The following is a 27,446-nucleotide window of genomic DNA, read 5'->3' on the forward strand; positions in this document are numbered from 1 at the left end:
ATCTTTGCAAAGCGACGCCGTGCCTGTGTCATCCCTCCCTCACCAAGACTCAGGAGAGAGGAATTAGTGGAATCATATGCCTGATTGCCAGCCCAGCTCGTTAAGGCTAAACGTTGCACACAGTGATGGGAGAGAAGGAAAACAAAGAGGAAAGAGAGGCAAAGTCAAACTTTCAGCACGGGAGGAAAGGTTGGAAAGGTTTAACTCATCAGCTCCTTCCTCCCCAGAGAGGACGGGCGACAGCCCTGCGTTACCTTGGGGTTAGTGGTAGGTCGTGCTGGGGGTGACCTCGGGGCTGAAGTTCTCCCTTTGGGGCTGAGCTGTCCGATGGTCCCCTCTGCGCCGGGAAATATCCCGCAGCCGGAGGAATACGCTGCAAGGAGCTGCTGCTTCCTGGCAAATTTCACTGGAGTTCGCCAAGCAAACCCCTCCCAAGACCCAACCCCTTCAGCCTCTGCTCATAGCGGGTGATATCATGGGTTGTCCTGTAATCTGAGCATTGCAACAGGAGGGAAACGGGGGGAAATCCAGGCAGGACTGCAGGGAAGGAGGTGGGATAGGAATCTGAACGGCACATCTTTCAGAACCAACCAGACCCGCACCAAGAGTTACCCCAGAGCCCTCGGTGTCCTGATGCTAAAGGCAATTCTCCATTCACAAACAAAATAAAACCTTCTTCTAATTGTACAAACAATAAGAAAAAACAGCGCTCTGCAAATCTGTTTGAGAGAACACCTTGAAATTATATTTTCTGACCCAAGCGCGTTCTGATACATCAGCATTTCCCTACGAATGGAAATGTATTTTCTGCCCAGCTTTGGCCATGTGTATTTGAACCTCTGTTTAATGGGATTTCCAAACAAGTCAGCAGAGAGCTGATAGGCACCAAGGTATTCACAAAAGCCAGCTTTAGGAGGAATGTCCCTATTAGTTCAGTACATCCCTTGATGAAATTTAAAATTTTTTGAAGGGCTTGCTAGCAAACCTTTTATTTTGAAAAATGAAAGTGCTTTATCTCCACCTCTGGGCGTATTTCCAATGGTTTAACAGCTAACACTACGAGGACACATCTGCCATCAGACTTACCCCTCTTCCCAGGTTTCCCCATCACTTCCTAAGCACCATTTACCCTTCCTGCTCAGAGCACAGCCCCATTTCTTATCCTGATCTGCATTAGCCCTCATACCCAGCTACTCAGGCACCGATGTGCAGAGCTCCCCGCTCTCTGATGCCACCACTTATTGGGAAAGGATATCTCAGCAAGTCGGGCAGCAGCATTGGAGGAACCTGCAACATGCTGGGAAGAGAAAGGAATCGTATCATAGGTTGTCCCCAGTTGGAAGGAGCCCATAAGGGTCATTGAGACCAACTCCTGGAAGCTGGACTGGAATTGAATTGCAGCAATGTAGAATTTAAGCAAGGGATTTGGGCAACATGGAATAAACTGACAACACTGGAGAAGCTCAACCTTGCTTTCAGGAGAATCCCTCCTGTTCCCTGTTTTCCCAGCTCTTTGTGGAACGGACTGGTCCATAACTGAGGGCTCCTGGGATCACAGCATGGCTTGGGTTGGAAGGGACTTCAAAGACTCAACCCAACACAAGAACAGTACATCACTGTTCCATCACTTCCTGGCATGGCAGGCTCTGAGATGACACCCGCCAAGAAAAATTGACAACATGAGCAGGGAGATGCCAACCACATTCCTGTGAGTTGGCAGGGCAGCCCTCCAATGTCAATCACATTGTTAATATTATGGGGTTGGACTTGCTCTCCAAAGATCCAGTGCAACTCCTTATAATTCTACAACTATGAAGAGGGTAATTCGCTTCTTGGTACAACTCATGGAGAATATCAAGATGTCAAGTTAGGAAACCACTCAGAGCTTTGCTCTTCTACCCAAAGAAGCCAACAGCAACTGTCGATGGGGAATGATCTGTAATGCATTGGTTTTCCTGTAGCAAAAATTCTGCAAATTACCATCAGCAGAGCACAGCCCGATGGGTCAAAACCCAGGGACACCGGGAGCAAAATGCTTCACAGCAGAAGCTGCACCAAACGGAGCTGTTTCAGAGCAGCAGGAAGCTGAAAGAAGTTCGGTCAGAGGAAGGAATGTGTGAGCGTCTGCTGATCGGGGCATGGAGAAACATGACAGCCTGCAGGAGGAATGCTCTCTGGATGCCCGGGTCGGGTAAGGATACAAGCAGCAAATGCCATGCAGGCTTCCAGCTGATGGAAGTGCCTGTGGGTTGCATAAAGCGAAGCATTCGACAGGAATTCAGCAAAGCTCTTGAGCCGGATTCAGGGAAATCTGCTGCCCCCTTCATACTGCAGCAGGTTAAGACCAGAAGAGCACTCAGCAAAAAGCTGAGAAACAAAATAGGAAACCTCTCAAAATCACGGACTATGGGTATAAACGCTGCTTAGACTGGGCTTGCATCATCTGATCACATAAACAGAAAATGAAGGAAACCGTTCAGGCTTTCCTAAGTTGGAAGGGACACACAAGGATCAGCAATTCCAAATCCTGGCTCTCTTTTAGAAGAAGCTCTTCCTAAAACCCACGCACAACAAATTTCAGGGCCACATCCTCAGCCTCAGCACTTCCTTCTGTACCTGCCTGCAGTGCACAGCTTGCCATAAGGACAAGTCAGGGCTGGATTTGACCAAGCAGTCACAGTCATGGTCCATGCTTCCAAAAAATTAGGCATGCACTATTAGGTTCTATAATCTCCCCTAATTGTTAGTTCTTTTTAAAAGGGAAGGCTCATTACCTCCACAAGCCTCATGCTTTCACCCTGTAGACTCTCTGGAGCCATTGGTCCAAATCTTACCTGGGTCAATTCAACCTTCTATACACACGGAGTGATAATTGAGGAACCAAAGGACCCGATGCTCTGTGAGGTGTTAACGACACGTGGCAGCTCTCCCACCCGTTGGCCCTGCTGGAATATTGCTGCCATGTGCAATCGTAGAGGCAAAGCTCTGCTTTTGCACTCACCGGATGGATGACAAACACCAGCGACCGCAGAGAAGTGGGACTGTGCACCTCACAGTGAGGAATAAACCAGTGTATTTTATGTGAAGTTTAACCCCTACTGGAATTTCCACGACTTCCCCATGAAACACAACAGTTGTATTTCTGTAGCAAGCACAGGAGCTCAGAAAGGACACTGTAGCTCAATGCTTACATGGCAGCTGCTGTTTTGCTATTGGAACAACAGAGCATCACATCCACAGAGAAAACACACGCATCTTCCTTGCATTTCTATCCTTCACCTTTCAAGGTGGGGAGAGAGATCAGTTGACACTGAAATTCCCAACTGGAATGCAAGCTACTGGTTTTCTTGGACCAAGGAAGACTCAAGCACAAGGCACTCAGCAAGCACTCTCTATTCTCCTGATAGATCTTAATTGCTTTTGAGCATGATTCAAGGATTCAGCTGCTGAAATCCAGCTTTCCACAAGCAAAATGCTTCCCCAGTACGGATAGAGGAGAGTGTAAAGAGTTTTATGTTCTTTTAGTGACAAAACAAGGATGAGAAGTTGACTCAAGGCAGTGACAGTATGGTGGGAAAGCAGCAAGAGCTGAGCCCACACGTGCAACAAAACGACACCTGCAAGACAAACCCAGGAAGGTGGGATGCACTTTGTCATCTTACCCTGGGGGATGGCAGAGGTCCTTGAGCTTCCATCCCTTCCCAATAGATGGCAAGAGTCCCCCTGCTAACAGCAGGGCACACATTTCTGTGTCTAGGGATCAAGGGCCACGGAAGGGATTGCCGGCCCCAAGGAGCCCTGAGCAGGCAGAACTCATCTGCCATCCTCCTGCTGAAGGATTCATTTAGTTGTGACTGCATCCAGAAGAGAAGAGGAACTGAAATGAACAGAATAAGGCTGTTAAGAGAGCAAACAGGGCAAGGATGCTCAGGAACGCAATGTACTGGTCCTCACCATCCTTGTACAAATGCAGCAGCTCCCTCCTCGTCCTTAAAAAGCATTCCAAAGATCTTCAAACTCAGCTTAGAAAGTCATTGTCGTCCTCCCATTCTTAAAAAAGAGAGAGAATGACCTGAAAAACAGCTATAAGGACCCAGTCCCCTGAATGCTACACACATAGAAGCTAATGCCCAGGGAGAGGGACGCAGCAAAGCCCTCACGAGGCTCATTTCAGCTTTCAATGAGCTTCATGCGTTATTTGGTAGCAACAATGGCAGAAACAATGGGAGAAGAACAAGGTGCCCGTGATCAGGCTGCCATCGAGTCACTGCTGTTGACTGTCCCCTCTGCAGAGTGCTGCAGAGGCACAGAAAACCCTTTTGTTTCCACATTGAAGGAGCTGTGAGCCTCTTCTCCCCCTTACCCTCCTCACCCCAGGCTCTCCATCTCTCTTTCCTGGGCGTATTTTTATCTCTAAAACACTTCTTCCATTAGGGACCCTCTTTGGATATATGCCATACATGAAAAACACAGCAACAAGATGATGAGTGATGCATTTAAGAGGCTGCAAGGCCAAAACCTGCAGCATCACGCTCCTGCCCATTCCAGGTCACTGGGGAAGGTCAAAGAGCAGCGCCCTCGCTTCTCCCCTGTGCTTTTCTGCATTCTTACCAGCCCCAAAGGCACCTGGAGAAAGGACAAGGTGAATGGGAGAAGCAGGAGAAAGAAAGCAGTCAATGCAGAACCAGACACAAACAGATAAACACCACCGTTGTGCACGGAAACCTGAGCCCAGCAACAGGAATGGAGTGAGAACAGGTATTTCTAAGGCTCTTCAAGGAACCATGTTTCCTCTTGCTTGTTGCTTAATGCAGCCTCTTTGGAGCAAGCTCAGCCAGGAGCAGGATGGGAAGGATTCCTCTTTCATCCAAAGTAGTTTGGAGCTGCAGAATCAAGTGGTTTTTGGTCCATCTGCACCTCCTCCCTCGTGCTTGCTGGGCCTTAAGCTCTGAAACAATTAAAAGCACCCCCACACCCGCCTGGATGTCACCATGTCACACTCTGATTCTTCCTCTCCACCTTAACATTAACCCTTTCACACTGACCCTTGTCCAAATGGGGGCTGCATTATCTGAGCATGCAATTAGAAGCTCTGTGCTCAGTTTTAGGCACCTCAGAAGCAGGAAGCACAAGCTCTGCAACAAGCAGCAGCGTCAGTTTTCTGATAAGAATTATCAGCCTGAGTGAAAAAAGGTTTGTATCACAGCTCCAGATGTCAGAACTGAGAGTGAATGCAGCTCCACCCTACGGTTTTTGCAGTCAAGGCACCAAAAGGAAACAGTCACACAGTTCAAAGCATGGAGATGTTCAGAGGAAGAAACTGCACCTTAAGCGTAACAAAATGGAATCAACATCCCCACCTCCTTCAGTGCTGAGTGCAGCATCTCGTCTGTCTGCAATTCCACACCTGCTAAAAGAAGACAACATTGCCAGCTGGGCACAGGCAGCAGGGACAGAAGTGATTTAAGGTGAATGAAATACCCATACACCAGGAGTTCGTATAAATCCCACTTTTAATCATGGACAAATTTACTTTCAAGTAAAATTAACAGCTTTAAATAAAATATAAATTAACAATTCAGAGTACTTAAAAATAAGAGACATTGTGCATGTCTACTCTAGCAGAAACAAAAGCTGAGGCATGTTCCAGTTCTTTCCACCATACTGGAGTTTGAGGGCAATCAATGGATGACTACGAAAGAGAAAGAAAGGATTAAAAAGTAGTGACTTGTGCCACTATGCAGATACAGCTTCCAAGATAAAAGGGGAGACCGTCACATATAAAACAGCTGTAAGCAGCTTTTGGAAGCACAGCATTGGGTGCAATAGATTTTTTCCTTCTCCATCACAGTATTTACTACAGAATACAAAATTGGAAAAGCTGATCTGAGAGATTGTTTCCTTGCTGCTTTTGAAAATCCTGCACTTCCTTTCCTTTGACTGAGGAGACTCAGCAATGAGAAACCTAGCAATATGAGTCCTGGAATTTGGAAAAGCAAATAAAACTCATTCATCCTGACTAGCAGAACTTCACAGTCTCACCCACAGGATGAGAATTCACGCTCTCTCTCACCATACACAGCTTAAGCTGCTGCTACACACTTACTGACAGTCTTTTCTCACCCCGTTACACACCAAAGTGCATGAATTAAAAAAATAAGGAATTTTTGGCAGATATTATTTCACGAGACGAAGACAAACCAACTCCACTTCCCTGCATTTCCAAAACCGAGCTGAATCCCACACTCTGGGCAATTTGCTTCCTCGATGACTCAAAGGGGAAAAAAGAAATAAGAAGAAAAAAAAAAAAGAGAAACCCTGAGGCAAAAATGGCTTTTTGTGTAGGAAGTCCAAGAGTTGTGCTCCATCACAGCCTCTCACAAGGCTGCAGAGATCTTCTGTGGTGGGAGGCCCTCCTCCATCCAGAGGGAAGGAGACGAGCTGTTACGCAGCATTCGCCTGTGGATCCGCCTGAGCCTCAGCAGGTAAAGCAGGATGGAGAGCAGCACGATCAGAAAGCAGACAAAAAACAAATAGTGATTGTAAACGAAGGAGAAGCTCCTCCAGTGGGAGTGACTTCCACGGAAGTTTTCCTGCTGGATGTCTCTGAAAGGAAACAGGGAGATAACGCACAAGTCACCAATCAAGCCTTGCCTCCAAACCAAAGCAAATCAAGTAGAGCCCATTTTAGTCAGCAGGGCTTTACCAAGCGTTAGCTGAGCTTCTAGAAACACATCCTTAGGTTGTGCGTGCTCACCAGAAGCAGCACCTTGTCTCCCTCTAACTTCCACCGAAGAACTGCCCAGACATTGCAGAAAACCAGCAGTACCTTAAAGGTAAGAACCGTGTTCGGTACAGGATGGCTCCCAGTGTCCACTGCACCTCCTTGTCATACACCTGCAGAGCAGTTTTCAAATTGCTGTAGCTCGCAGGGAAAGAGAAGCCACTGTGAAATACCTCATATACCCAGGCAGACTTAAAACACTGGTACCTACAAAAAAGAAAAGTGGCATATCGTCAGGCATTCCATTCCTCAGCAGCTACAGAGTCCAAAAGGGCTGAGGAGCACATTTAGACACCGCAACAGCAGTTAACTTTTATGGCTGATGCAATATTTCAGGTTATATTCACACTTGCAGTGATTTCACTAAACGGACCGTTTGGACGTGACCTCCCTCCTGGCAGCCCTGCATGAATGGATTTGCTGTACAAACACAAATACTTACTTCAGTCTGTGGAGATCAGCATGTGATGCATAAAGACCACGGTCAAAACGTTCCCGTAGGACAGACCACTTAGTGGCACAATAATCCTTGAAGAAAGAAGAAAAAAAAACAACAAACCAAGACTTCAACATGCTTCTGCCCTGAAGAAAAGAAATGCCACCAGCTGAGATGCTCTGTAAATACTAAAGCTGTATGCAACAGCATCCCTTGCACTGCCACCAAGCCTGACCACGTTTTTCACTCTATTCTGTGTACAGCCATCTTGATCCTTACTTAACATTTGTAATTAAACTAACTGTTTTATTAAATTCTTCAGTCATACACCTGAAGATGAAATCTGTTCTTATGGCACTGCCAAAGCAGGCCATCATACTCCTATAGGACACACTGCAGCATGACTGTCCCCAGTGAATTGTTAGGAGTCACACCTGTAAAACTGGCACAAGGCACAGAAAGCAAGGGGAAAACAAAATTGGTTCTTCTATGCCATAACCCCAAGAGAACTTCTCCAGCATCAACCCTTTTCTGCATCACTTCTTTTAGACTGTATTTTACTACTATGCTTTAAAGCAGTATTTTAAAACAACACCCAGTGAGGAAAAGAGATGCCTTGTGACAGGGATCACAGGATAAAAAGATTGGGATCCTGGAAGGAAGAGTTTTGCTGCAAGATTTTCAGCATGAAGTGCTTTTGTAGAGCAGCTGTTCCAAACTAGAAAGAGAGTTTCTCTGGAGAACACTTTACCTTTGCAGCCTTGATAAATTTAGCAGCATTGTAATCCCCTCCCATGCGCAACACGTCCTCCGTGCTGTAATAGAACTCTGAGAAACCATAGAATTCACTGTTCTGAAAGTGCACAGCAGGCTGGTAGACACCATTAAGGGAGGTCTGAGTTTCATTGGTCTTATTCATGAAGGGCTGGATGAGCTCCCGACACAAATTGAAGTCTCCTGTTCCCCTCAAATACATGGTCTGTCCGTTCTGATGGATCTCATCCTGAGCATCCACGGGCAGGCAGGGATCCAGGTATGGGGAATCTGAAGTCATGCCAGTCTGTCTGCCCAGCAGTCTGATGAAGGAAAGCAACAGCTTAAGATCAGAAACATCAAGCTGTGAGATGTGCAAGCACCAAAACAAGATATCCTTATTTAAAGGAACTCCAACACCCCACGCGGCACGCTGTATAAACTAAGCTTTACATCAAGACATTTGACTAAACACATCGAAATCAAGGGTTACAGAAGCTGCATCTCCAAGCAATTAAAGCCATTTACCCATTTTTGAGCACTGTACTGGAAAACACGCTGTTTTCATATCTCTGGCGTGCTGCGTTCCCTCCAAAGCCAAGGAACGTTGCAACGTAGACTCTGTAGACGTGCTCAGTTTGATGAGCATCACAGCCCAGATTGAATTCTGCAAGCAAGTTTTTGGCAACTTCCTCCTGTCAGAGCACAAGCACTAGGGTTAAATACGAACAACATGAAGCAGAACTTGAAGATGAGCACTTTGAAACAGAAGATGCCTTTGACAACGTTAAACGCCACTCCTTATGCATCTATTTGCTTTCCACAAGCCCACGTTGCTTTCTACTTGTTAGAGCAAAGCACACTGCTCTCAAAGCACTGTGTTGGATGCCATTGGTACTTAAGGAAGTGCATGGGAGCTGCTACCAATGACACTGCAGTGATTTTTCCTCTGGGAAAAGATGAGAAGCAGCAGTCAGACTTTAAGCACCGCTGTCAGCTGTCGCCTGTTCTCTGGTTAGGAACCTGGAGAGGTTTCACATCAGAACCTCCCATCTATTGGTCTGCATTCAGATAAAGCCACACAGCCATCAGCATCAGTTGCCCGTGACTCTTCCCATCTCAGTTTGATCTGAATGCCTGTGCTTTTGTTTAGCTGTACACCTGCAATGTGTATACCTGTAATTTCACAGGAAGAGTGTAAACAGCCATCTCTCTCATTACAGCAGTGCACTGAGAGCCAAACCACTCCGTTTTTACACTATTCTGGCTTCAGATGATTTCTTAGTGAAGTTAATGGGAGGTCATCCAATTCTAAAGCTTTAGGCACCACTCTAGAGCTCAATGGAATGCAATCAGAGCAAGTTACATTCGTTTTAAGCCTCCCATCAAAGAAATTTGTATCCTATAACCCCTAACAGATGAACTGTGATGAAGATGTAGGTGATATTTCAAACTGAACTGTTATCCCCATGTCCTGTTAATTCAGTTCCTAGCAATCCAACTTCTGAGGGGAAAAAAAAAGAAACAACCCACACCTTATACAGGATCTTGGAAAATAACTATAAACATTCTGCCTCTAAACTACAAAAGCCTCTCAGTACCACACAGATTTAAAAGTTGCACAAGCACACATGCACACATGCACAGAGAAAGAAAGCAGACCCACTGAAAAGTTAGTGACAAGTTGTGCTAATTGAAATCAACTTTTTGAATGAAGAAATACAATGAAGTGCTTAGCTGATGAAGGGCTGATATTTGCCATCTTCTCTTGCCTTTGGCTTGGGTGTGATGGAATGAAGGATAAGACTCAAAACAAAGAAAACAAGGGGGGGATAAAAAAGGAATATGCATTAAAATAAACTAAAATGAAAAGAAGGAAGTTGCACAGATAATAACCTGCTGTGAAGAGGCAAAGCTTACAGTTTTAGGGACTTCGTACGCTATCTGGGTCGACACTCCACCCATGTCAAGAATACCCACAGTCCTCTTACGGAAAATAGCTTCTTTGTTTTCACTGCCTGGGATGTGCACCTCCACAATCGCTTCATCCTCTGGATAAAACAAGCAGAAGCCATTGGGAAATGCAGTCAGAATGGGCAGAATGCAGCTCTACACCACCTCTGTTTAACCTCTGTTTCGTAGCAATGTGGATCAAACTTTCACACACACATCAATCGAGCACCAGCATCTACACACGCACTATTAACTGAGATCTCCACCAAAAAATCAGACCATCAGCAGTGATGGCACAGCAAACACGCTTCAATCCTTCCCAAAATCCCATCCACGGCCACTTACCATCATCTGTATGCTCAAATCTGCCAAGAACAAAGTTGATGCCAATCCACGCGTACACTCCTGCGTACATAAGGAATATTCTGAGTTAATACAACATATCACAGCTCACATTATACTGAAACATCAAACATTCCCATCACATTACTCCAGATCTGCTTTTCCAAGTCAAGATTCTAGAAAAAATCCTAAGCCACTGCATTGGCAACAAGTTCACATGTACATTTCAGACCAAAGCAAGCACGTCGACTCCTATGAAGCTATTTTCTGCCTCCAGCAAACTGAGCACAACAAAACACTGCTCCTCTAAAACCACTTTTCCCTTCTTTGCTCACAAATGCTGTGCCTTATCCTCACCCTTCCCCCCTAAAGCCAGAAAATGGACTAAAATCACTGCTAAACACAGACAAATTATTGTCACTGCTAATTAGGAAACATTTAGACCAGCCAGGAGATCGCAGCAGATGATCATCTCCGCACTCCATCTGTTGCCATTGAGGAATAATCTCTCACATCCAAACCAGGATCTTAAAAGGCATTAAATAACTTTAAACAGCTCCCAGATCGTAGCACAACAGGTTATGAAGGTTGTGAGTGTTTCCCCAACACAAACCTACCTTCCTGTTTCCCTGAAATAACTTCTGCGTGCGAGTCCGAAAACAGAAAATCAAAATGCACGGGGATATCAGTGACCAAATCTTCAAGTATTGCCTTCTGCTGGCTGCAAAATCACAGTTTGAGCGGTTAAAAACAGGCAGAGACACCAGGCCTGCTGATCTGAATGCAGAAATTAAGAGAGCCACTGACCTTTCTGGCAGAATCCTCATTCCTGCAGTACACAGAATATAAAGAGGAGTCTCTTTGTGCTTTGCACGGGGCACATGTTCAGCAGCAAAGCGTAGAAGTGGGAAAATGTAATCGCTGACCTTCTCAGGAGTGTTAGCAAACTCTGAGATGCCTGGTGAAACAGAGAAACATGAGAGTGAAGCAATTCGGGCTTTGGGATTTCCTGTTGGGATAACTGACACACAGAGCAGGAATAAGCAGCCCAAAGCCAGGAATTCAACTAAGGAAATTAGAAATGAATAAATAACGCTAATATTTGGAGAAATAATTAAGTGTTCAGCAAAAATCCATCACTGTAATGCTATAATGTGATGGAGAGTAATAATAGTGGGGTGGCAAAAGTCCTAGGCTGCAACCAATGAGGAGAAGCCCAAATGCAGCAGCCATGGATGCAGAAACAAAGGAAAAAAAGTCTGCTTACCTTTGGAAGGCCTCAGGTACACACAGATCCCCAGAGAGATGCCCTCACCTCCACTGCCAACCCATAAATGAGGGCTGGAAAAGGGTGGATCCTGGCTCCAGCCCTTCAGGTCTGTCAGTGCATTGCACTGCATGCACCTGAGCTCCCCTGGCTTGGCCCTGCCTTCCCACCAGGTGCTCCATCACTGCTTCAAGCTAGGACTTAGCATTTCTGCTATAATCACCTATTTAAATTGGTTCAAGTAGCCTTATAGAAAGCAGATTATTCATTCCCTAAATAAACAGAACCAAGTTAACCGACAACTGAACCAGCTGCTATCTTAGCACAGAATTCTCTCCTTCCCGCCCACTGGTGTCACATTCCAAGCTCCAACGATGAGCAAAGCTCCCTGCAAACAAAACCCAAAGAAATCTGGAGTACCACCACACCAACAACCTCTACGTGTCTTTTCCCCAGATGCTCTAAGTGCTGGTTTCAGAAAAAGCCAAGTTTAGACACACAGCTATCTAGAAAAAAACCACATCTCAAGATCATTTATTACCAGTACCTGGTTTGATTTTCATAACCACCGGTTTTCTGTTTTTGTCCCTCATCTGTTTGATGTCCAGCAGGTCGTGTGGGTTTCCGTTGTGTCTTGGCCAACAATACACAAAAATCCGAGAGCCGCTGCTACCACAGTCCACCACGATCCCATAGTTCAGGTTGGGATTGTTTGTATCTGTAGCTTCTGTGTCCGTTACCCGAGCAAGATACCTAGAAGAAAACTCAGCACTACCACCTTGCAATGTCCAAGTATCCCTCAACAGACTCAGAATAGTTTCCATCACGAGAAGCAGAGTGATCAGTATTACACCGTCACTGAAGTGCCCATAGAAACTGATAAACTGGAAGCAACTTGGATAAGGAAAGCTTCAAAAACATTTTTCCCCCATTTATTTATTCATATGTTGCATCAATTCGTCCTTCACATCAAAACTACTTTTCTTTCCTCCCACCAGAGCCTTTTCAACTCTCACCTGTGGAATCTTTTGTCCCTGGATGCACGCCCATACTTATTGCGGATGACAACCAGCGAGTAGTAAAGCAGAGAGACAGCAGCAGCAAGTATTCCAATCACCACAATCTGACGCAAAGTAGTGTTGAAAATACGCGGACAGCCCATTGGGGAGATGCTGAAGTGCCAAGAAGCAGGAAGCAAACAAGAAACGCCGATCCTGAAAAGCAAACAGGATTCTGTGAGGCTGTGGTTTGCTTTAAAGATGGACTTTATCACCAAAGGGAAGCACGGTGCATTCTGAAACGAGCCAAAGATGAATATATGTTCTGTAAACATCATTTGCTTTGTTCCAGCTCTGTTTTGTTCACACTGCCTGATAAGTAGTCAAGACCACACCTCCACCTTTGCACTTCGTACTAGGCTCAAGCTGGTGAGCAGGTACCCAGGCTTTCCCTCAAACAACATCACAATTTGACAGCTCCTTTGCGATTCTTACCTCCCCATTTTGGGAGGACCAGCAGACGGGAAGCAGGTGTTCCAGAATCAGCCAGTCACATCCAACTGATAAGGAACAACCACTCTCAAAGCCATTGCTCTTCCCCTCCTGAATTAAAGAACGATAAGAGATACATAATAACCCAGACAGCATTACAACAAGCAGCACCAGCACGTTAAACATGCAGTCCCTGCTTGGGGACCCTTCCCCACCATTCTGCATTGCTGAAGCCACAGGTGGAGCACAGGGTGCAGGTTTGAGCTCCCCAGAACAAGACACAACTAGACACAGTGTTGCACATGCAGGGCCACAGAGAAGCATCTCTAACACAAGCAGGGCTGAAAGCTGAGAAAGTTTTGTCTGGGGAGATGACAGCCCTCACCAACACATACAAACACATAATAGGAGGAAGAGATGAAGAAGGAAGCAGGGCTGCCTTCAGATGTGCTTGGAGAGGGAGACAGGCAGGCAGCAGGCAGGCAGCAGGCAGGCAGCAGGCAGGCAGCAGGCAGGCAGCAGGCAGGCAGCAGGCAGGCAGGCAGGCAGCAGGCAGGCAGGCAGGCAGCAGGCAGGCAGGCAGCCTGCAGCTCCCTCCTTCCCCTACAGCCCCAGCGGCAGGCAGGCCCCAAGGCCCGGCCCACTCTCTCCTTCCAAGCCCGCTCCCCAAAAAACCGCACCCCCAAAAGCTGAAGCCCCTCCCCAAGCACAGCAGCGGTTTCTCCACCCTCGTCTGCCCCGTGCTCGCCCTCACCACCCGGCCTGGGCCACCCCACGCCGCAGCGCAGCGCTCCGCACCTCCAACCGCGCCGCTACCCCGCCGCATAGCAACCGGGCAGCGCGTCGCTTCCGGGTGCGCGGCCGGATGTGACGCAATGACGCACACGCGTGGCACGGATAATCGAGGGGGCGGGCTGGGAAGGGATTCCCCGGGGGGCGTGACCATAATAGGGGGCGTGGCTAAAGGTGGTGGGGGCGTGGCTAGGCGCGGGGTTGGCGCCAATTCAGAGCCCGGGGGGCCGCTCATCGCAATTAAATCGCAGAGCGGCTGATGGATGAGCGGATAAAACGCGAAGACCTGTAGATCTGCAGGGCAAACGTGTAACTGCGTGTCGGCTGTAATACGTATCAATATTTGTAATGCAAATAATTCATAACGCCGGTATGGATCCAGCAAGAAACCGAGATTTGCCTTTGAGCATTCCTTTGTGTTTGGGGGCTTGTTGTCATCGCCCGTCCCGAAACCGAGCTTTGCCAAAGAGGTGGGAAATGATTCCCCAAAGTGCGTTTGGATGAGAGCAGAGCGGTGCGGGGCTCTGCCACGGAGCGGCGGTAGCGCGTTCCGGAGCGCTGCAAAGATGGGACGCACCGGGGCTGCAGCAATAGCAGCCCAGGGCTGAGCTTTGCACGCCTGCTTTTGCACGTTGGATCGTGCATGTTGGGTTCTGCCAGGTTCTGCACGCAGTGTTTTGCACAGCGGCTTTGCGTGCTGGCTTTTGCAGACCGGGTTTTTGCACACCAGTTTTGCACGCTGGGTTTTGCGTGTTGGCATTGGACGTTTGCACACCAGGCTTTGCACACCAGGTCTACACGCTGAGTTTTGCACACCAGATTTTGCACACGAGTCTGGCACAGCAGTTTCGTGCACCATCTTTTACCTTCCAATAACCAAGGTGGGGTTGGGGCTCTGCTTTCCATCTGGGCTCACCCCGCTTTGCCACATTGCGATGCAGTGAGAGCAAAGTTGTTCATCTCGATGTGATCATCCCCATTAGCTGCAGCGCTGTAATTAACTAATCACAGAAGCAATGCAGACAGAGCCCTTCTGTCCACCTCCTGCATGCAGATACGCTGCATCACAGCTCCAGCAACACCTTGCACTGGGTGCAACAAGCCCTGGGAGCACTGCAGCCATGCTGTGGGTGCACAGCTCTGCAGGACTGCCAGAAATGGGACTTCTTTAGAAGGACTGCAGCACTGCATCCTTTCTGCATGGTACAAACCCTTGTTAGCTGATGAAAACACACAGAACTGCTGATGCAAGTGGGTTGCCAGAGCCTGCAAGCAGCACAAAATGGAGGCCCAGGAGGAATGCTGCATTGCTTTGTGCCTGCTAATTACTTCCAGATGCATGGGCTCTGCAGCAGCAGAGGAAGCTCTTCGCAGTTTGCGACCATATTTTGTGGCATTCCTTTGTGCCCGGTGCACAGAGCATGACATAGACCTGGGGTAACAATGCTGCAGGGCCGAGCTTGGAATGGAACATTGGGGCATTTGCAATTTCAAATGGAGGAGTTGGGGGACCTGCAGCCCACCAGATGCATCCCTATCTGGCAGCAGCACCCACCCTGCCCACACCCTCCCCAATATCATCCTGCAGCAGCAGTACCGGGGCTGGCAGATATGGGACTGCTGATCAGCTCTGAGCAGAATTCAGAGTCCTTTTTGCATTTTTGTGGGGGATTTTTGGTTGTTAAAACTTCCTGTTTCAATAAACAAGTAAGTAAAATCCCAGTCCAGCTGGCTTTTCATTTGCTTGCCCGTTTGCAGAGCTCCCATCTCATCCTTTGCAGCTGAACACGAAGCGCTGCACATCCCAGTGACAAAGCTCAGCCATTGCAATGCCAACAGCTGATGGCAGAGCATTGCCACCGCTTTGGGTGCATCCCACACCCCTCATTTTGCAGCTTGCCCAAAAGAAAGCACACAGCAGAGCCGTGCACAAAGCCAGCAGCCTCCTTGTGCTCGCTGCCACCCAAAAACCCTACAAGCACGGCACAGGGCTGAGCTTTTCCCATTGTTTCCCCGGGGCTCCAAACCAGAAAGGCGAGCTGTTGAAAAAGATTGGGTGCAGGAAGTAAAGCAAAAAAGCCTCAATTATAGCCAGGGACCGCCTCTCCCTGCTGCATTAATCCACTGAACGAGGTAAATTAGGTCAGATTATGGGAGCACTGAAATAAAACCCACAGGCCAAATTCCTCACATCCACACCTCCCAGGCTGCAGAAACGTGGCTCTACCCATGCAGAGATCAGTGCCCAGCTTGCCTTGTTTTCCATTGCTCACCTCCCCAGAGCAGCAAGTACATGGCACTGATGCTTGAATAAATGGGTCAGCCCACTGTGGAGACAAAACAATCCACTTTGCTTCATTTGCTCATAGAGATAACAAATAACAGGAGAGCATTGTGCTCGCAGGGCGAACACGGCACAGAAAGTTCAGGTTTGAAGCAGCACAAAACCTGCACTTTTGACCCATTATTTCTACCTAAGGGCGGATCTAGGGAGCAAACCCACACAGGTTGCTGCAGACTCACTGCTTAAAACCTCTTTGTAGGTTTTGCATCTTTTTAGGAGGAGCAGGGGTGGGAATGATGGGCTGATGGCAATGCAGCCGTGGTGGGGAACTGACAATTCCTGTTGGCTCTGCATCCGCAGCGTGCAGGATGGGGAATGGCAATGCCTGCCCAAAATGCCGTGGGGGTTTCTTGGTGTTGGACATGAAGCTCAACCTGATTGCACTGCAAAAAGGAGTGCAAATGAGGTACATTTATTTAGATCCCTTTTCTTTGCACTGCACTGCTACAAGGTGCCTTTTCCTTGCTACAATTAGAAGGCCAATTACCTGCTGTTCACCACCCCAATTAATAAAGTGTCCTGCAACGTGCTGCTGGAAGGCAACTCTCTGCACCAGGTGTCCCCTGCCCACCCTTCAGCCCACACCGAACCCACGGTGGAAATTGGGAAAACGCCCCAAAAAATTAATAATAATTTAAAAAATTACGTATCTCACTGGATCTGGTAGATAAACCCCAATTTCAGGTTCCCAGAAGGTGCCCGCCCACAGATGGGACACTCCTGCCTTATCTGCATGGGTACATCTGCTCTGTCCTGAAGCTCCAGCCCCGATAAACGCTCTGATGGGCTGGGGAGGGTCCTGCACTGAGCTGGGAGCAGAATGTCACACTGGTAGGGCCATTTATTTCTCACCGAATGCTGTTTCATAGCTGCTGCAGGGTGCAGAGGCCCCATAGCGGAGGTCAGCAGGAAGAACTCGGGCCTTATGGGTCTGAATCACCCTGACTGTGTGATGCAACGTGCGTGCAGATTGCAGCTGTGCATTCTGCAGTGACCCACTGGCATGTGGATGAGCAAACCTGCAACCAAGCCGTGTTTTCAGCAGCACGGGAAGCTTCACCCTCTGCTCCATCCATGCTGATGGAACCTGGGGCCAAAAGCCATTGCTCGAGGCTGAGCTGTCACAAATGAAGGAGGGTCTGTAGGTACATTGAGTTGAGCTCATGTTGTTGATGGATGGCTCCGATGCGCCATGCCGGTGTGGAAACAATTTCACAGAGCGGGAATAATTCCAGCTCGTCTGCACAGCGGGGAAAAAATCCCTGTGCATCATCATGCTGGCATCTCTGCTGCACCACCCGCTTGTGCAGAGCTGCTGCGGAAAGGATTCCTTGCAACAAAGCTGCTTGAGATTAAACTATAACCTGGAAACAGCTCTGCATGTCACTTTGATTCATCCAATTTCTTATCAGGCAGCAAGAGGGAGGGCTGTGGGGGAAAGGGCTCGTTATGGTCAATGACAACACGACGACGTCTCCTTCCTGAACGCATTGGGAACAGAGGACCTGTTGCTTACAGAGCACGAAACCTCCACGAACCACGTGCAGCAGTGCTAGGAAGTGCTGCTGCCGAGCTCGAACTCGGCCCTTTCCCTGCACGAGGCTGCATTACAAGAAGGAAGTTCTGGAGCCCAGCCTTGATTTACGGCCGCGCCTTGCCCTGCAGACGGGGTGATGCTGAGGGCACCCACGTGAGATGCGATCTGCGCTGGAAAGCAAAAGGGATGGAGGAGCAGCAGCGCAGGGCTGCCTGTTCCAGCCGTGCCCACGGCTTTGCCTATTTTAGGGGGCTGTACAGGACAGTGCAGCACACGCGCGCCAAGGGCTGCTTTACTCTCAGCAGCCCCATAAGCTTCAAAAATAAAATTAAAATAAAATAAGAAATAAAATAAAGCCAACTGACGGCAGGCGCTCGGCCCGCTGCTTCCTCTCCGCCCCTTAACGCGCCGCTTCCCCCGAAAGCGCGCGCTGGCACGCGGGAAGCGCGCCGCATTCCGCCCGCCGTCCCGCCCCTTTCTCCCCTTAACAACCATTCTCATCCCAGCCCTCCTGGCCATTCGTCCGTTGTCCTGTCAATCTTCCGGGCTGGCCTCTCTGTGACGTCACAAGCGGGAGCCAGCCTGTTCTCCCTACCCAATGGGAAGAGGCGGGCGACGGTGAAGCATTTCTATTGGCCGCCGCTGTGAGGCCCGGGGCGGGGCGCGGGCGCGGCTTTAAAGCAGGGAACGGGAGGCGCGCGCTCCCCGTGCCGCGCCCCCCCGTCCCCCCCCCCGGTCCCGGCTCCCCCCCCCGCGTTCCGGGAATCCCTTTTCCCGTTCCCGATCTCCGCTCAGCTCCCAGCGAATGGAGCTGAGCTGCTCCGTAGGGGGCAGCACGGCGGCCCCACCGGGGCCTGGGCCCCCAGGGCCGATCCCTGCCCCTTCTGTGACCCCCCCGATGGAGGGTGAGGATTACGAGAGTCTGCCCAGCGGAGCCTCGCTTGGCACTCACATGTTGGCCGGGGCGGTGGCGGGGATCATGGAACACAGCGTGATGTACCCGGTGGATTCCGTGAAGGTGCGTGGGCTGGGGAGGGCGAGGGGGTGACCCGGGACTGGGCTCTCCGTGATGCTGGGGATGCACGGGGGGGGGAGTGTAGCGGTGCAGGGTTTGCTCGTGGGGTATGGAGTTGTGAAAGTGGGTTCGTGTGAAGGGCATGGACGTGCAAAGGGGGTGTGTGAGGGGTATGGGTGTGCAGAGGGGGTGTGTGCACGGAGAGCTGGGGTGCAGGGTGTGTTGATGGGGCAAAGAGCTGCAAAAGGGATCCATGCCTAGGCTGCGGGGGTCCTGGGGCAGTTGCATGCAGGGAGGGCAGTGGAGGGTCCTGTATGGGGTCTGGAGGGTTGCATTCCTGGAATGCATGGAGTGGACGTGCATGGGGAAGAGGAGCTTGTAGGCAGTGCAAGGAGAATACGTGGATGAGGGATGGAGGTGCATTCTTGGGGTGTGTGTGGGGGGGGAGTGCATGCACGGGGTGTGGGGCTGCATGCATAAAGTGCTGGGGGATTGTGGTGTGCGAGGAGGGGGGCTTAGAGAGCAAGGGGGGAAGTTTGCTTGGGGGAACAGGGCTGTGTTAGGTTGTGAGCGCACACAGCCCCAGAGTGCTCTGCCAGGCTGCACTGTGCTGTCATCTCTTCCTGTTCTGACATGGGAGCTGCACAGAGCCCTCCTGGGCAGCCTCAGCATGCTGTGCCTGCCGGCTTTACGCAACCACAGTGCAAAGGTGCATGCTGTGCTGCTCTGTGTCCAGCCCTGGCGTAGCAAAGCAAAGTCCTCGTGCATGAACTCAGAGCAAGATGCCATCAGGGAACTTGCAGGAGTTCTGCTCCTCCTCCCTGCAAGCTTTCTCCTCTTGTAGCTTAGCAAACCGTGCATGGTGTAAATACGGAGGTGCTGCTGGTTTGCTGCAAAGCACTTTTTTTTTTCCCCAGCAACCTGTGTGCCTTGGAGCTGGAGGGAGCTGCTGCCTGCAGGTCCCTGTAGGATCTTTGCACTCTCTAAGGAGCTGAGCCTAATTAAGCTCATTACTGTCAATGTCTTTCATTCTCTCAACATCTTTCCTTTTCTTCCAGTAAGGAAATGTGCTTTCCCTGCTCCAGGTGATATGGCTGGGATCAGGGCATGGCCAAGCAGAGCCCATGGATGCTGCACAAAGTGGGGTCTGGGGCACCTGAGCTGTTCACTGGCCTCCAGGAGGAAATGTTTTGGCCCCAGCAAGTTGTTTCCTCTCAAAGAGTAAAGGAAAAGATCACAATTTGGGAGAACTGTTTGTTTCAGTCACTTGCACCATTCCTGAGCAAGACATGCATCTGTGATGCTGCTACCCCTCTGGGGGGCTGTGGGGTTGCAGCCTGCCCATGGGAGATCCCCAGGGCAATGGAGCTGTGTGCAGGTGTCCCTGTACAGCCAGGATCATTGTGTGTGACCCACAGCTCTGCTGCTCTATGTGCTTTGGCACTGTGTGAGGCATTCCCAGCACTGTGGCTGTTTGTTTTGGGAGGGAGATGCAGTACCGGTCGTGCTCTGCCAGCTGGAAGTTGGAGACCTGTGGTTATTGGGAGTTGTTTGGTGTCTGTTCCTTTGCATTATTTTCTTTCTCATGGTGCAGGATGAACGAATTGCAGCAAGGAGCCAGGGGCATGCAATCTGTCTGCAGGGCAGGAGGGTGAATGGGGTTTGTTGTAGGGATGGAGCAGTTTGGGGGCTTGGCTGCTTTGCAACTCTGCTCCAGAAAGCATGCAGCTGAATAGGACGGAGGGCAGTGCTCCTGTGTGAGCAGGTTTGGGATGTTTGGGTTTGGTGGTGAACCTGTGGGTATCAGTGCATGGCCAGAAAGAGCAGTTTGTCCTGTTAGGGGATGGTGTGGGTGCTGCCAGCCCCAACCAACCTGTCACCCCACCCATGGTCACTTTGCAGCCACACGTAGGGACTGAGCACTTGCTGGGAGCTGCTGCAGAGCAGAATGGGTGACTGGGAGCTGCATGGTCACAGGGGATGCCAGCTGGTTTGTGCAGTTGTCCATCAAATCGGTGATGCTTTGCAAAGAAATACAAAACTGGAGAGCTGGCTCTTGTTAGCAGAATGCTTCTGGACAGAAATCCTCGCCCCATGGCTTGTGCCAGCTGAGAAATGTCTGGGAAGTGTCTGCCTCTTTCTGTGCTGAACTTTGTGCAAAGAGAGCAGCAGCAGCACTGACTCTGTGCTAGTGCTGCCTTGGAAGGAACATTTCTGAGCTTTTCGGATGTTTTCAGCCTCTTTTCATCATGCTTAGATGGCCGTACATCTTTTGGGATGCGGTAAGGGTTATGTACTCCAGCACTGGACTCCCTTCTTTAGGGAATCCTGCACGGTGCTGTGCGATGCATGGGTAGTGGTGGGCACTGCTGCTCCCCAGGGATGCCATGAATCCAGAGCTGGGACTTTTGCTTTTGTTTCTGGTGCCCGTGCTGCAGGTAAGGCTCTCCGGATGCTTGCTGCCTTACGCAACAGGATTACTGGAGCATTTCTGGGCTGTTTAACAACAGGGGTGTGAACTCCTTGAGGAGCTTGCAGGCTGCAGATAAGTGTTGGAAGGGCTGTGCAGCAAATCAACTGTTTGCAGCCTTTAAAGGTGCAGCACTGATGCTGTGCTGCTGCGATAAATTGATCCAGCTGCATATGCATGGATGGGTGCTTGCAGCTGGCATGCAGCTGGGTGCTTAGGGAATACTAAGGGGTGTGTATGCATTTTGCCATGTGAAAGCAGGTGGATGCCCAGCGGGAATGTGGAGGTGCTCGAGGTGCTGCAGTGTTGCATGTTGCTTGCTCTGTGGCACTGCATGCTCCCAGACATCTCTGATGCTCCGGCTCCAGATGCATGCTGCAGTTGCACTGGTTTTGAATGCATCCCAGCAATGCACTGGGCTGGAATCAGGCTCAGTTTTGCAATGTGAGGGTGGAGCTTTGAGTCTGCAGCAGTGCACAATCCCTGCTGCAGCTGGTGGGTGCTGCTGAGTCATGGTGACAGCAGCATGGGACCTCGTGCATGCAAAGCAAAGGATGCAAGCTGCTCTGCATCTATTTTTTTAAGCACATTGCGAGATTCAGAGCTATTGTTTCTTTTAGAGGAAAACTGAGCTTTTTAGGTTTGTTTCCAGCGTTGCCATGTGCTCTATACCAGGAAGCTTTGCTCGAGGCAGCGAAACTCCATTCCTCAGCACAGCTCCTCCATGCTAAGCAGCCTGTGAACTTTCTCCAAACACAGGGCATGTTTTGCTGCAGCTGTGCAGCTCTGTGTTCACCTCATGCATTCTCAGCTGCAGGCATCTGTGCAACGGGACCACAACTTTTGCATATTGAGGTGGTGTATTTTTGGGGAAAGGCAATATGTGGTGCAAAAAGGGAGAGTTCTTTCAGTTGCATTCGTCACCCCAGATGCTTACAATCTGCAATTCTCCTAGCTGCTCACTCGCATCACTTTGCAAATGCAATTCTTGTGCATTTTCTAGAACAGCTACTACAAATGCAGTAGGTTGTTTCTCACGCACTGCTTTACTGCTCTCATTAACAGTTTGGCTTATGATTCTGGGTTAAAGTCTGCAGTTCAGCCCCGATCCCTTGATCTCAGAGCAGTGGCCGTGGAAATGCCTTCCAATTTTCAGGCAACCAAAGGAATCCAAGGTCCAAATCAGCAGCACGTGGATTTGGTGTGTTCTCACCTCGAAGTGCAGCCATGGGATTGCTGCTGGTTAATTGCAGAAGTGAACTGATGAGTCCTTGTGCAGAAGCACAGAGGGATGTGGGGGATCCTTCCTTCTGGGGCTGCTGTTTGCATCACTATTGCACTTCTGCAGAGCCAAAGATACTAAACCAGGGATTTCCTGGAGGGATTACTTGCAGTGCTGCAGCCCCACTTGCTGCGCTGCTATTGCAATATCAAATGCTGAGTAGAAAAGGGCTGATTTTTACCCCTCAGCAAAATGGGTCAAGGTGTAAAGTTGGTGCAATGCATTTCTGGGCTTAAACTTGGTACAGAAGCAAAGCATTGTCTGCAATGCTGAGCCTGTAGCAGCAGACCTGACCTTCAGGGCTGCCTGCTCCCTTATCTGCTGCTTATCACCTCGTTCATGAACTGCTCTGACCCTAAACGGATGAACTGGGTTCAGCACAGTGCAATGCATCTGGGGGTGAAACTTTGCTCTGAAGCTTGAAGGTGTCCCTTGAAAGCTGCCGGCCTCTTGGGAAACTTTGGAAAGCAATTAAGAGGAAGAAAAACTCCCCAGGGATTTTTGAGGAAGGATGCAGGTAACACCAAAGCCATGGAGCTGGTGGATGACCAGAGGGCAGGTGATCTCCAGCAGCCATCCTTGGGTCCTCCAGGGGTCAGATTGGGCTTCACGCACCTGATATGGACAGGGACTCATCTTTGTGCCCTTCAAGGAAACCCATTTCCCAGTCATGTGCCCTATAGCTCCATGTGGGCATCAAAGCAGTGAGCAATTGCAGGAGGAACACGCTGGGGCAGAGACAGAGTGTTGCAAGCAGGAGGCAATTAGAGCCCTGGCTGTGTTTCTTCACCTTTGTCTTTTGAACAATTGCACTTAATTCCCCGTGCATAAACAAGAGCAGAGGTTACACATCCACCAGCAGAATTCTGACGTGTTGGTGTTGCAATGGAAGCGTTGGACTTTGTGGGGTTGTTCTGGCAGAAGTGTGAATAAATGGGACATGGGTGCATTGGGGTTTGTGGGCGCTTTGGGGGCTCTGAGCAAAGTGGGCTCAGCAAAAGAAAGCAAAGGATTTTAGGGTGCTCCTGTGTGGAGCCAGGAGTTCGACTCTGTAATCTGTTTGGGTCAGTGGGGCCCATATGGGTGTGAATCCTGGAAGTCTTACATACATGACTGAAGCCTCTCTTTCCTGTGTGCTTTCTTGCAGACACGGATGCAGAGCCTGCAGCCCGACCCCAAGGCCCAGTATCGGAGTGTGTATGAAGCCCTGAAGAAGATGGTCCTGACTGAAGGCTTCTGGAGGCCTTTACGTGGCATCAACGTCACCATGCTGGGGGCTGGCCCTGCCCACGCCATGTACTTTGCTTGCTATGAAAAAATGAAAAAGTCACTCAGTGAAACCATTCAGCATGGAGGAAACAGCCACTTGGCCAATGGTATTTTAACATCTATTTTATTGCATTAAAAAGTCCTGTAATAAACCTTCCTCTTGTTTGCTTTGCACCAAGCAGTGAGAGCTGGGTGGGCTCACACAATAAATAGTTGGGGGTTTTTGCTCTGATTACGTGACACAGAGGTGTAGTGACAGGCAGCATCCAGTGAGGCATCCTGACACGTTGAAGAGGTGGCGCAGAAGATGCTTGTTATCTCACAAGCATCCAGCCTGTTGGCTTGCCTGGGCCACACTGAGTGAAGAGGAATGATCTTGGGTTGCATATATGTAGGTTGCTCTGAATGTAACGCCTTCCATTTATTCCCATGGAAACTACAACATCTACAGTAAGTGCAATAACTCTGCTTGATAGAGCAAATTCTTAGCTACAAAATGCTAGTTTTCAATTCAGTCAGCACTATCAGCTGTGTGTTTTCTCCAGCAATGAACAAGCCATGCTAATTAGCCGTGCTAATCAAAACTTGCACCAGCAGAGCTGCCCCCCCTGCGGCTGAAATGGCCCACCCACCCCTCCCTGCATCACGCCCCTGTTTGGCCTTTGTAGCATCAATGAATGTCAGTTGGTGCCATTTTTTCCCCCCACTCATTTGTTCCACGTGCTTTCCTGTGTCAGGTGCTGTGTTGTCACACAGCAATAAAATACAATGGGATATCAGAAGTTCAATCTCTAGAGCCATACCACCAACATCCATTTCTGACATTGCAAGCCAACACCATCAGAGAGGAGGCGTTACTTTTGGAGCAGCCCTCATTAAAATATGCAGTGTATTTAAGCAACAAAATTTAATTTTTAAATTTTTTATTAAGACAGTGAAAAAAAAAACCTCAATGAAACCATAAAACCAACAGGATTTTGGATGTTGTTTTTGTGAGACTGATGCACCAATCTCTGGTTTGATGGAAGAAATTTCAGCTCTTAGTAAGGTCTCAAGAGGTTCATTAGAGATTTTTGATCTAATTTTGCTCTTCCTGTGCCTCATTGTTGACAGTTACTCACAAATGTACGTGCTGCCAAAAGTGATGACATGAATAAGGCAGACTGTGTGGCGAGGGATGTTTTTCTTATAAAAGTCTGGTAAAGAGACATAATGAGATTTTTGAGCTGAATACCTGATTGCAGCTCTGTATTCCAGTTGAAAAAATGTATTTATGTCGAATGAAAATGGAGTTGCAAACATTGAAATTTTCTTCACAGTCTTGAAACAAATTCTCAAATTCCTTTATGGAAGCTGAAAGCGTGGCTGCATGTTTTTTTGCTGTTCACAGGACTGTGTTTAGGCGCTGCATCGACACGCATAAAATTATTTGCCATTATTTGAGTTGCCATGAGGTGATGGCAGCAATATGCGGCCATGCCCACGTGATTTGACCCAATGAAGAGCAGAATATCCTTTTTCCTTGCTGCTTTCCTGTGCCTGCCCTTCAAGTAGCTACAGGCTTTTGGTACCCATGGGAAAGCTGAGCTCTGCATTAGCAAAAAAATGACTGAAAGTCAACGGAAACTTCAAAGGGGAAGGTGTGGCTCGAGGCCGTCCTGCAGAGTCGTTAATGGCTGGCTAGATGTTTGCAGAATCTGTGCAATTAGTGCTTAAATGGCTGAAAATGCCTAATTAAAGATGTAGTGAGCCAGTTCTAACCATTGCTCATTCTTCAGTCCGGTGTAGGCTGAGTACAGCTGGCGAAGTCTTGTGTAGGCAAAGCCCTGTGAGTTGCTGGGAGAAGCCAACGTGACGCGGTCGGAGCTGGTTTGTGTTGGGCTGCCCTGCTTGGGTTTTTCCATACTGGAAACCCATTGTGTTACTGGGTGCTGTGTTACAGGTGACTCTGTGCTCCCTGGATTGCTGAAGGATGCTTTTTGTCTTGCAGGTATAGCTGGGAGCGTGGCCACGTTGCTCCATGACGCAGTGATGAATCCAGCTGAAGGTAACAGTGACCTGCACAGAGAGCCTGAGCAGCCTCAGGGCCACCCCAGCCCTTTGCTGGGGGATGCTGCCTGTTTTCTGAAAGGGAGAAATCCTGCCCAGGACTGCCTGGCTGCTTTAATTGCAGGAGCCTGAGTCACACCACGCTCTGCCCATAAACTTTGCTTGTAGTGGCTGTGGTTTTTCAAAAGCTCTGGGCAAGCAGAGCTGGTCATGCTGCCCAGCCAGTAGAGCAACAGTAGGGTTCTACCAGCTGATGGTGGACTTCGACCAGCTGCTTTGCCTTCCTGGGGGATGTCTGATGATAGGAGAACCAACAGTAAAATGCATCTAAAATCAATTGGCTGGACTGCTGTTGGGTGTTAGTGTACTCAGCTCCTGAGCTGGATGAAAAGCAGTGAAAAACTTCAGAAAAACTGTTTTTAATGCTTAAAATTCTTTTTAATCAGAATAAATAACCTTTTACTGAAGACATATGTTGCCACAAATGAGCTCTATACCCTTATCCATCTGTCCTAATTCCATTTTAGCCTGACATGAGGTCTCCTTGTTGATGGCTGAGTAACGCGTTGATCCATGAACGTGTAGAGCTACCAAACCAGGGCTGAGCTGATCCCTTCCCATGCTTTCTGGGTTTTAGGGCAGGGGATGCAGAGGGTGCGTGGATCCTTGAGCTCAAAGTTTGCATGTATGAAGTGGATCACTGCAGGAATGCTTCTTTGTGGGTTTGGAAGGGGACGCTGGATCTGCGTGGCTGATGCTTGGAGCAGTGCTTGGACTGGGTGTTGGGATGCCCGTTGGCAAGGCCCTCATCTAATTAATCTTTATTCCTTTGGTGCCACGTTGGATGTTCCCCGGAGCAGTGGTGAAGCAGCGGATGCAGATGTTCAACTCCCCCTACAAATCCGTCTGGCAGTGCGTGAGGACAGTGCAGAAAACCGAAGGCTTTGGTGCCTTCTACCGCAGCTACACCACCCAGCTCACCATGAACATCCCCTTCCAGGCCATCCACTTCATCACCTACGAGTTCATGCAGGAGAGGGTAAACCCACGTAGGGAATACCACCCGCTGTCCCACGTCTGTTCGGGGGCCGTAGCCGGAGCCGTGGCTGCCGCCGCCACCACCCCGTTGGACGTCTGCAAGACCTTGCTCAACACCCAAGAGAACAAAGCGTTGAGTTCACTTAACATCACCGGGCACCTCTCGGGCATGGCCAACGCCTTTAGGACTGTCTATCAGCTGGGGGGCATCACGGGGTATTTCCGAGGGGTGCAGGCACGTGTCATCTACCAGATCCCTTCAACGGCCATCGCGTGGTCGGTGTATGAGTTCTTTAAGTACTTCCTCACAAAGCACAAGCTGGAAAAGGGGACATCCCTTTGAAGAACGGAATGATATGCCCTCTATTTGTGCCAGGAACGAGCCAGGTCCCGGGGGGGATGAGGGGGGTCGCAGCTGATGCTGCTTTCCTGTGGTCCTCAGCCACGTGTTCCCATCGTCGCTTAAACAATAGTTTATGAAATACTTATAATAATATATATATTTAATAACTTTATTTTGGAGAGCCGAAATAATTGATATATATATTTTTTTTCTTTAAGCTTGAAGTTGTAGTTTACTCCTCACCAGAAATCCTGGGTTATACAACCTAGGCTGTTTTGTTTT

The 27,446-nt window shown here is 49.2% G+C and overlaps 2 protein-coding genes across 2 annotated transcripts; one reads left to right on the top strand and one right to left on the bottom strand.

Annotated features, from left to right (window-relative positions):
- Positions 1-6,377: 6,377 nt before the first annotated feature.
- ENTPD4 (ectonucleoside triphosphate diphosphohydrolase 4) lies at positions 6,378-14,052 on the bottom strand (the record flags this gene model as incomplete). Its single annotated transcript, XM_079547528.1, has 12 exons — positions 6,378-6,606; positions 6,830-6,991; positions 7,227-7,312; positions 7,972-8,296; positions 8,502-8,668; positions 9,894-10,024; positions 10,272-10,331; positions 10,886-10,985; positions 11,072-11,226; positions 12,083-12,288; positions 12,552-12,749; positions 13,910-14,052. The coding sequence occupies 12 exons, from the start codon at positions 14,050-14,052 to the stop codon at positions 6,378-6,380; spliced, it is 1,962 nt and encodes a 653-aa protein (XP_079403654.1).
- A 4,451-nt stretch (positions 14,053-18,503) lies between these two features.
- SLC25A37 (solute carrier family 25 member 37) lies at positions 18,504-27,164 on the top strand (the record flags this gene model as incomplete). The annotated part of the gene is made up of 4 exons (XM_079547488.1): positions 18,504-18,716; positions 23,613-23,841; positions 25,725-25,781; positions 26,644-27,164. 4 exons carry the CDS (start codon positions 18,504-18,506, stop codon positions 27,162-27,164), a joined length of 1,020 nt encoding a protein of 339 aa, XP_079403614.1.
- Positions 27,165-27,446: the final 282 nt, after the last annotated feature.

Source organism: Tetrao urogallus, assembly GCF_951394365.1.
Source record: "Tetrao urogallus genome assembly, chromosome: 27".
NCBI classification, from domain to species: domain Eukaryota; kingdom Metazoa; phylum Chordata; class Aves; order Galliformes; family Phasianidae; genus Tetrao; species Tetrao urogallus.